Source organism: Athene cunicularia (genome assembly GCF_003259725.1).
Source record: "Athene cunicularia isolate RWA chromosome 17 unlocalized genomic scaffold, athCun1 chr17_part1, whole genome shotgun sequence".
In the NCBI taxonomy this organism is placed as follows: Eukaryota; Metazoa; Chordata; class Aves; order Strigiformes; family Strigidae; genus Athene; species Athene cunicularia.
This window is the reverse complement of record NW_020799122.1, coordinates 6468840-6479195: the sequence shown is the minus strand read 5'-3', so window position 1 is coordinate 6479195 and position 10356 is coordinate 6468840. Positions and strand designations below refer to the sequence as shown.

The 10356-nt window shown below is 39.4% G+C and overlaps 1 protein-coding gene across 1 annotated transcript in view; it reads left to right on the top strand.

Moving 5' to 3' along the window:
* Positions 1–7111, top strand: part of SET (SET nuclear proto-oncogene) — a 10732-nt gene extending 3621 nt beyond the window's left edge. Inside the window, exons 3-9 of the mRNA XM_026860672.1 lie at positions 939–996; positions 2015–2157; positions 2885–2988; positions 3167–3280; positions 4800–4970; positions 5069–5215; positions 6209–7111. Coding sequence (XP_026716473.1) covers positions 939–996; positions 2015–2157; positions 2885–2988; positions 3167–3280; positions 4800–4970; positions 5069–5215; positions 6209–6232 — 761 coding nt within the window. The 3' untranslated portion in view covers positions 6233–7111. The remainder of the gene's footprint in view (positions 1–938; positions 997–2014; positions 2158–2884; positions 2989–3166; positions 3281–4799; positions 4971–5068; positions 5216–6208) is intronic.
* Positions 7112–10356: the final 3245 nt, after the last annotated feature.

Below are 10356 nucleotides of genomic sequence, written 5' to 3'. Positions count from 1 at the left end.
GGAGCCCTCCGCGCCGTCCCCACGTGCGATCGCGGCAGCTCCGGGATTTTTAAAGGTCGCCGCGCCGTGGGTTTCCTCCCGGCCGCCGCCGCGGGAAGGGCGCAGTGCTCTCCTTCCTCCTTCCATCAGATCCGCCGTCGCGCCCCGCGGTGCAGCGCCCGCGGCCAGCTCCGGTCACACACGTGTTTTCCGTAGCCGGCCGCCGCTCCGTCCTGGGGAGGGGGGCAGCGCATGCACCCGCGCAACTGGGGAGAGCTGTCCCCTAACGCGGGCTGAGCCGTGCGGGAAACTTACCGGGGGAGGAGTGAGCGTGCTGCACTGCTCCAGCGACTTCCCGCTGCCGTTCATTCATCTCCCGGCGCGATAGGTAAACAGTGCTCCTGTAACCCAGGGCTTTGCCAGGCTTTGTCGAGGGGAGCTTCCGACCAGAAAATACCTGTCAAACGGCAACTGGGAGGTCTTTTCTGCTCCTAACTGCCCTTTCGAACGTTATTTTCGGTTGTTAGACAAGGTGGCATGTTCCCCGATAAGGCTCTGTCGATTGATATTTCTGTCTAATCTAAATTCTTTAACGTTCCTTCAAATGTATTGGTTTTAGCAAATATGGTTTATGCTATTTTAATTAAATTGTTATTAATCTGTCACGATTGACTCATAATTTAAGTTCATTTGTAAAACTGAGTAGAAGAATGTGAGCTGTGATTTCTAGGGGTAAACTGGCTTTGAGTGCCGTTCCTTCAAACTTTTTCTGCACTTCAGCCGTAGTACACCCTGGAAGTAGCTGAAGCTTTTAAGGCCTAGTAACACTCATGACATTTAATAGGAATTTCTGCATACTTCTAAAGTAGATGACTAGAAAAAGTCTTAAGTGAAAACCCCAGGTGATTTGTCAGACTTGAGAATGAAGGGATTTTGATGCATTTTTGTTTGTTTTTCAGAAAAAGAGCAACAGGAAGCAATTGAACACATTGATGAAGTACAGAATGAAATAGACAGGTAAACAAATGTTTTAGCAGAAATGAAGATGTAACTGAAATATAAAAATATTTAGTAAAGTAAGAACTCGGTAGTAGTTCTCACTCTCTTTAAACTCTGCCAAGATATACTAGTGTTCTGACTTGATTGCATGTAAGAAGTATTTGTGTATGATAAAAATCTGAAGTAGTGCCCTGGTTTCTTGTTTAATTATGTGTAATTAAAAGAGTAGAACTTGAGTTTAAAATTTTTAATTAATTGTGATCGTTTTGATAATAGAAATCTATTTCATAGTGTTTTTTCAAGTTACTGTGTATTGTGTTTTGCAAGAGTATTTTCATGTTTGCAACCGAAAACTTGGTTGAAAAGTTAGCTTTTATTATACTTTTTAAAAAATTATATATTCGTGCTTTTGTAGAATACCTAGAAAGTGTGACTAAAACATTAGTTTTGTATGCCAGAACTCTTTGTGGGTTCTGTGTTGGTATTTGCCTGGATCTTGTCTCCATGCACACTGTCCTGCAAAGGCTGCAGGTGACTGCTGAGGCTCTGGCCATGTGAACCTGTTGCGCTATCAGGGCTCTTCCTTTTTACAAAACCAATTAAATGTTACATCTTAAGATTTTACTTGTGTGGGGTATACAAAATTGCTTTGCTGTAGCTTGCCTGCCTGCCCAAAAGTTACAAAGAGCAGGTGATAGTGTTACGTGTTATCCGTCTTCAGGTCTTTTGCAAATAAAATGTTTAAGAGGTAAAATACTACTTTGCTTTGCATAAATAAGGGTCCGTCCCTTATGTCATGCTGCAAAACACACAGTGTGCTCAGAATGCTTCATTAAGATCAGTGATATTGCCTCTGGTAGAATGATTCTTAAAAGTTGTTAAAGGTTTGGGCCTCAGTTTTTTTGTTTGAGATCTCATTTGTTGAATATGGCAGACTAGTCTAATCAGACTCAAGCCGTTTTTAGCTAACTACTGATGATGCATCTTTAAATTTCAGTTCTCTCTCCAGTGGTTAATGTGGTTCTTCCTATTACAGACTGAATGAACAAGCCAGTGAGGAAATTTTGAAAGTAGAACAGAAATACAACAAACTCCGCCAACCATTCTTCCAGAAGAGGTCAGAATTGATCGCCAAAATCCCAAATTTCTGGGTAACAACATTTGTCAACCACCCACAAGGTATGTTCTTAATGTCCCTCTTTTTTTCTGTAAACTCAGTGTTTGCTTGGGTGTTATGGGTATATCTGGCAGGACTGAGGGTTTTCTAGAGTTGTTGCTGGGCGTATGTTTAAATGGAAGCCTGCTTCATATGCAAACACTTCCTTTTTGTTACAGAGTATGTTTTAAAAGCTTTCTATTTCTTGCATTTGTTAACCAAAGGAACATCTTGTTCACTAAAATCCCATGTTGGTTTTCTTTCTGCATTTTAAACTACAAGTTTCTCCTTTTTTTTTTTTTTTTTTTTTTTTTTTTTTTTTTTTAGTTAATTGGGCCCTTTAAAGGAGAAAATAAAAATAAAATCTAGGGGTTTTTTTTTAATTGGAGGTGAACTCCTTGGGATTCTTGACAATAGACTTTCTCAGAGGGCAAAACAAGTTTGTAGCCTGCTTAGATTGGGCAAACTACATCTGTGAAAACGTGTTTCAGAGAGATGTATGCAGGTAGCTTTTGCTGCTTTTTAATGTTGAACTACAACAAGCGAACGTACAATGCTTTCACCTCAGCAAATGCAAATCACACCAATGCTAATAATCTTTTGGCTGGTAACTTGAAAAAAATGGGCTGTGAGAAGTTGGCTTGGACTGTGTTGCTTTTCAAATCCTACTTGCTATCGGTTCCCTGTATTTCATCTGCATGATACACATTTCATAGCTTTGGTAATACGGGATTCCTAATTCTGTCTTAGTATCTGCACTGCTGGGAGAAGAAGATGAGGAAGCACTGCATTATTTGACCAGAGTTGAAGTGACAGAATTCGAAGACATCAAATCAGGTTACAGAATAGATTTTGTAAGTACTTGAAATAATTCCTTCACTTGTGATTTTTTCCAAGGTTTTTTGAACGTGATCACATATTGGGTTGTAGTTTGTAGCTTAATCTCTTCAGTTGTCCAGTTAGTACCAGGTTTTGACTTGGCATGTGTCTTTACATTATGTGGGTTCTAACTCTTTGCTTTCAACTCTGCAGTATTTTGATGAGAATCCGTACTTTGAAAATAAAGTTCTCTCCAAAGAGTTTCACCTTAATGAAAGTGGAGACCCATCTTCAAAATCAACTGAGATCAAATGGAAATCTGGGAAGGTATGTATGTGCTTCTGGGAAAGATGATTGCTGCTCTCTGTGATACCGTCATTTTCATGGTGTTCATTTTACTTTTTATTTAATCGAAGCTGCTTTGTCCTCCCTTCCCCTCCCAACCCACTTTCCACTTTACGTACGTAGCTCATGCCTACCTTGCAAGGTTTGGAATACCCTGTTTACGTGGAGATCTGTAGTGAATTCTCTTGCTCAGTTGAGCACCACCATTAAAACCATGAGAGCACAAGTATGACGAGAGGGAGGGATTAACAAGTGCATTAACTTGCTCTAGAATCTGTGTTCTGTTGCTTTCTTAAGGTAACTGTTAAATTAGGAATTGTGAGGACAGTAGGGTTTGGGGTGTTCGATAGGGATGCATGATTTTTTGTTGTTGTTGTTGGTTTTCCCTTTTTTTTCCTTCAAATTAATTTCCAGACACCACATCATTGGAGAAGTTGCAGCCACACAATAATGTGGGCATGTCTTTCAACCAGACTTTATTCAGTCATAATTTGTTGTAGTTAGTGTCTGTAAAAGTTGGGAGTACTTTAATGTGAAGATTTGAAATGAGTATTTGAAAGTAGAACTGAGGGTTGCGGCTAAGTCACTGCTTGTTTTGTCACCCTCAGACCAAGAAAACTTTTTTTCACTGAGAATTAGAACTTTTCCTCTTGTACAAGAAGTTACAGTCCACTACAAATAGAATGATTAGCTGAATGATCCTTACAACATACCACAAAATCAGCGTGAATTCTGGTATTCTTCATTAAACAGTCTAAATCTATAAATGTTGTGATTCTATAAAGAAAACAAATACTAGAAGTTTGGAGTTACCATATGATCAAAGAAAGAATGGATTAAAATAGTAGTTTTCAGACTAGGCAAAAAGATTGTTGTAAACTTCTGGGGTTAAGGTGATTGATACAGAATTCATGTATGGTTTTGTGACCCATGTCTTAGCGGTTTATGGTGTGTGGGTTGTTTTTTTTTTAACTACACAAGATGGCCTGAAGACTTTAAAGTAGGACATCTTAGGATAAGGCTAGACATTTCTTTATCTCAAGTTAAAGACAGAGCTTAGAGGTGTGGAGACTGTGTTTCTTAAATTGTGTGTATGTAGTAGTCGTAGCATTTAGCTGCAATTACCGCTAAATGCTCTCAGAGTAGCATTTAGCCATTTCAGTTCAGTATGTCATTAAACACTTACTGTACTTCTTTCTTGTGATTGGGAAGCATAAATCAAGTGCAAGATCATGTGAATTTTCAGTATTTCAGTGGAGGTCATTAAAAGAAACAGGCAGTTTTACTGTTTTCCTGTGTTCATGAGAACGCAGTCGTCTTCTGTGAGTTGTCTGGGTTTCAAAAGATTGTTAAAGACCTCTCCCTGAAAGAGGGAGCAGTAAGTGCCTACTTGTGGTTGTTCAGACAAGAATGTTTCTAAATGGTGCTTACTAAAAAATTCAACCAACCAAAGGCCATGTAAAGACGGCTTCTTTAAGGAACTTCTTAACTTTCTTTTCAGGATCTGACAAAACGTTCAAGCCAGACACAGAACAAAGCCAGTAGGAAGAGGCAGCATGAAGAGCCAGAAAGCTTCTTTACCTGGTTCACTGACCACTCCGATGCAGGGGCTGACGAACTAGGAGAAGTCATCAAGGATGACATCTGGCCAAATCCATTACAGTACTACTTGGTAAGAACAGCATGGAGTTGTTGATCCACACCCATAATAGCAGGGTGCAAGTGAAAGTGAATTTGATCACTAGTTAATGTTGCATCTGTGTCTTTAAGGTTCCTGATATGGATGATGAAGAAGGGGAGGGAGAGGAGGATGATGATGACGATGAAGAGGAAGAAGGATTGGAGGATATTGATGAAGAAGGAGATGAAGATGAGGGGGAGGAAGATGAAGATGATGATGAGGGAGAGGAAGGAGAGGTGAGTAATGTTATACCTTCCATCGCTGGTGTATGAGAATCAAAAGAAATTTTTATAAAAGGGATCTTGTAAGAATACTGAGCCATTGTTACAAAGGTAAAATAGTTCTTTACAATCACTGACGAGGTGTTTGGAGGGGAGAAGCAGAACTGTTACCATCTTGTGCAGTGGTTTCAGTGTAGTAATAAGGTTTTTTGCATATATGAGACAGTACATATAAGCAGTTTCAGTAAATTTGTAAGGGAGGTGCTCTAGAAGAACTAGGATATTAGTGTAACAAAATTCTTATTTAACTAGTGAACATCCTAGCAAGGCTTTACTTGTTATATCAACAAAAGTTATTTACCAGTTCTGTCATCCTCCCACCTGTTGGTTTCTTTCGCTTACGGCCAGCTTAGCTAAGACTGTTGGGTTCAGGAATTAGAAATTTCCTTTAGCTGCAAGTGGGATTCCAGGGACAGCATTCAGGGTGTTGGTAACTTAAAGTTCAGAATGTCTTGATTTTTTTGTAATTGGGTGTGATGTGTCTGAATTTCAGCAGCAAAAAACTATTTGTATCGAGGTAGGAGGGCTGTTGTGGGCACCAGAATCCTGTGCTCACCTGGAATTTAGTATTTTTAGTAATTTAGTACCTGGAAGTTGAAGCAGTTTCCTCTTCAGAGTTTAAGAGTTTAAAATAGGGGAAAAAAGGTGGCCCCTTCACTTCCTAGATACCAGTGTTTGTAGTGATTCTAAGTCACAGTAGTTGTTCAAACCTGATGTTTCTTCATTGGGACATCCAGTTATTAACTGATTTTTGTGTAGATTGTACTCATGGCAAGTGTTACTACTCCTTAGTGAAGAGGGAAGGAGAGATCATACAGCATGCTACGAGTAACACTGTAGGGCTGTTGTCTGTAGGGTAGTAAAACATTCTGGTTATTGCATTTGATAGTTCGTGCTACCTGAAGTTTAGTGATTAGATTTTTTTAATTGTTGCTTATGTTTCAACAGGAGGATGAAGGAGAAGATGACTAATTGAACACTGATGGATTCCAAACCCCCTTTTTACCTTTTTAATTTTTCTCCAGTCCCTGGGAGCAAGTTGCTGTCTTTTTTTTCTTGTGCTCAGTCGCCTTGTTCTCTTGAGGTCTCTTTTTCTCTCCTCTACACCATGGTTCACAATTTATTTTGGGGGAAATACCTTGAGCAGAATACAGTGGAAAAGAATCTACCAGTTTCTGTTTCAAGTTCATTTTTATCCCTTTCTGTCTCAAAACAAAAACTGTTTATGGAATCAACACACCATGTTCTGTGGGAAAAAAGAAAACCTTCTGCTCCCTTCACTCTGCTGGAAGCTGAAGAGTGCTAGGCCCCTGTGTAGTAGTGCATAGAATCTAGCTTTTTTCCTTCTTTCTCTGTATATTGGGCTCAGAGATTACACTGTGTCTCTATGTGAATATGGACAGTTAGCATTTACCAACATGTATCTGTCTACTTTCTCTTGTTTAAAAAAAAGAAAAAACTAAAAAAAAAATGGGGTTATAGAAGGTCAGCCGGGGTGGGTTTCAGATGTTTGGGTGGGTTAAGTGGGCATTTTGACAACATGGCTTCTTCTCCTTTGGCATGTTTAATTGTGATGTTTAACAAACATCCTTGCAGTTTAAGATGACACTTTTAAAATAAAATCTTCTCCTAATGATGACTTTGAGCCCTGCCACTTGATGGAGAATCAGCAGAACCTGTAGGATCTTATTTGGAATTGACATTCTCTATTGTAATTTTGTTCTTGTTTATTTTTAAATTCTTTTTTTTTTTTTTTTTTTTGTTTCACTGGAAAGGAAAGAAAGATGCTCAGTTTTAAACGTTAAAGTGTACAAGTTGCTTTGTTACAATAAAACTAAATGTGTACACAAAGGGACTGGTTGGTCTTCACTGAAAGAAACAGTTTTAATATCCTGTTTTGAACTTGCTTGTAGTTTCTTGGCATTTTTGGGGGCATTTGGTCAGTATTTATATAGTGCAATGCAACCCTGTGGTTGCATGGACTGATCATTGGTGCATTTAGTTTCCACTATTTCAGTACTTGTAAAATGTTTCCTTTGGTAGTTACTACTGCACACTTGGTTTCTTGAATTAACTAACTCTAAGACAAGGCTGTAGGTACACGTCTTGTGTGAAGACAGGTTTATAGTCATGTTTTTTAAAAAGAAAAATCACTTTTTTTTTTTTTAAAGTAGTAACTTCCAATACTGTATCTCCAGTAAATCAGTTTGCATGAAAATATCATGCAAGCTCAGAATAAAAAGACCAAGAGGTCTTATAAGAAGATTTGGGTTTTTTTGTAAGTCATTTCAGTTGAAAATAAATCTTAAGTGGAAGCTAATTTTTGGGCTATTTCAAAGAGCAAGATTCTTAGCAAAGCTCATGTATAAAAAGTTGCTACTTCACTGCTTTCTTTCCTTGGTAGCAGCATGTATATATGCTTTAGATATACTGTACTCTTCTTCATTTTAAGAGACTGCTTTTGAGTAGCTTGTAACAATTTCACATAGAGCTTGTTGGTACTGGTATTCCACAGTGTGTAATGAAAGTTGTTTTAACATGCTGTGCTTTTGAAATATTTAAAAAAAAATGTTGTATCAGCTAATCTAAAATTCAAACAGCTAGTTCTCTTTGGATGTGTAGAAAAAGACTGTCTTCTGGGAAGACTTGCTGTTATATTCTCTGATCCATTTTCCTCACAGAATTTGCTGTAGTCAAATTCAGCTTTTTTTGATGCTCAAGAATACAACTTAGCAGAACAAGATTAATGTCTATGTGAGACATGCCCAAATAACATGTGTGGAGGAAACATTCTGTAAGTGTCTGGTCCAGCTTGGATTCAATCTAGTTATGAGACAATGCAACGTCCAGTCTGCATGTGATCAATGCGAAAATACAGCAATGTTTACTTTATTCTGTCTCAACAAGAGCTGCAGCCCTAATCCTGCTTATAGAGCAAAGTAAAATGTTAATTGGTAATGGTTTCTTATCATGTAGAGAGGGAAGGAACAAAACCTATGAAGTCTATAAATTCTAGATTCTTTTTCATTCGATTCCTTTTTGTTGTAAGATTGAAAACCGCTTCCTGTTGTGGTAGAGGGTCAATGTGCTATTACTTGCCATGATGCCTCGTTACTTAATTTCTATGTAGTCCTAATTGATTGTAGTTCTTCGAGGAGAATATTTTTTTTTTCTAGTCTTCAGTGCTTTAGGAAAAATACTGTGCCATATTTGTTATACCCCTGTTGATTACTAGCAGAAAACCTATAAAAACTTGTTTTGAAAGTAATCAAAGCTTCAGGTTGTGTAAAGTTAAATACCATGAGCAAGAAATGAGAACTCTGGATAATGAAATGCTACTTCTGAGATTTTTCTTGAACGTTCTTTAGGATTTTACAGGGTGCCAAAACACTCTTGCTACTGTACTAATAATACTAGATTTCCTGTGAAATTTAAGGGTTTACTCCTGGCAATGGCTAAAGAGTAAACTAACATGCTAAAAGAATAAACCGTATTTGTTAAGTGTAATCTTAATTTTTTTTTTTTTCTAGCAATGGAAAGAAGTAGGGATTAACACATTCCTCTGCAGCGTTGAAGGAAATACTACAGATGGCCATCATGTGCTCTTGACTGTTCACTTAATGTCTAATTTGGCTGAATTTATGTAATGGGTGTCCATTTTTACTTGATTTAATTTGTATATGCATATAAAGAGCATTTAAAGGTAGATGTTCACCTTGGATAAGAATGGGAAATTCATTCTTATTAAATACCTGTCTGTATCTCATTAATTCCCCACTGCTGCTTGAGCTTCTCACATCCAGTTAATCCTGCCAAGTGGAATTTGTCACAGGTGGAAGCTGAATTCAGGCTTTGTGGCCTGAATTTCCAGAGTTAGAATATAGAGTTGGCAACAATTTCATAAAGGTGAAGCTACTGTGCTGGGGCTGTATGACTTAAATGACTCAAAGGTTATTTTTATTTTGAAGTTTTAATTGCTATAAAATGGAATCTTTTGTCTGTAATTTCTAGTGCCAAAGGAAAGCAAATACATCCATGTGTGTAAATACAGTTAGAAAGGTTTGAGGTTTTTTTAAACAGATTATGTGTGCTTACTCATACTTGTCAACATAGTTTTTGTCCCTGTAAACAAGCATTATCTGAATGGATTTCTCAGTCGCTTATGCCATTCACTTGAAACTGTAAGCTTCTCTTTGTACCACACTAAAACAGGCGCATAACGATAGTATTTTGTTTATTGGATACTGTTCCTGAATTTTGAAGCCATGCTTTTTTTTTTAAGAGAATGAAATCAATGAAATAATTTCTCTGATGTACCTTCAAGATATCCTTCTGTTTGAAGGAATTAAAGTACATTTAACTGTTACTTGATGTTACCATTTCTAAGAGTCTTTTTCAAAAGAATCAGTTCTTAGTCCCAAACTCAGCATCGCCTTTTAGAGGCAAGGTTGATGGCTATCAGGTGCCCAGTGCGATAAGAGTTGACCGGAGGTCACGAGTGACTCTGGAACAAGATGCTTGCTTCCTCCGCGGAACAGATTGATGCTTAATCTCTTGCCCTCCCTCTCCTGGATTAAAAATGGAAACTAAGACTTTTTCTCTTGATCATCACCTTCTCTGAGGGAATGTGCTCTAGTGGAGGGACTCCTCGAAGCTGTGACCCCCCGTGCCTGCTGGAGCAGAGCCGGTGGGACTCCCGTGTCCCCCGGCCCAGCCGTGCCCGTTGGGGCCGGCTCTCCGAGGCACCGGGAGCATTTCTGCAGCACCCGGCACGGGCTGGGGCAGCGCTCCCTTGGGGAGCTCCTGCCTGCCGCCCTGGGAAGGGTATTCCCTGGCCGGGAAGGACCGTGAAACGGGAGAGTTGGCCAAGGTGAAAGGCAGAGGGCTCCGGAAAGCGAGGGGCATCCTTCCACGGCGCTTTCCTCCCCCCCTACCCCGCCCCGCTTTTAGCGCTCGCCTAACCGCAGGCAAAACGGCCAGCGGCTTTCCTGGAGCTGTAATTCGCTTACAAACCGGTGCCGCACGTCCCTTCTCCTCGGGTTTAGCGAAGGGCAGCAGCTGCCGGTTCAAGGGCAGGGCCTGCCTTAATCCCCAGC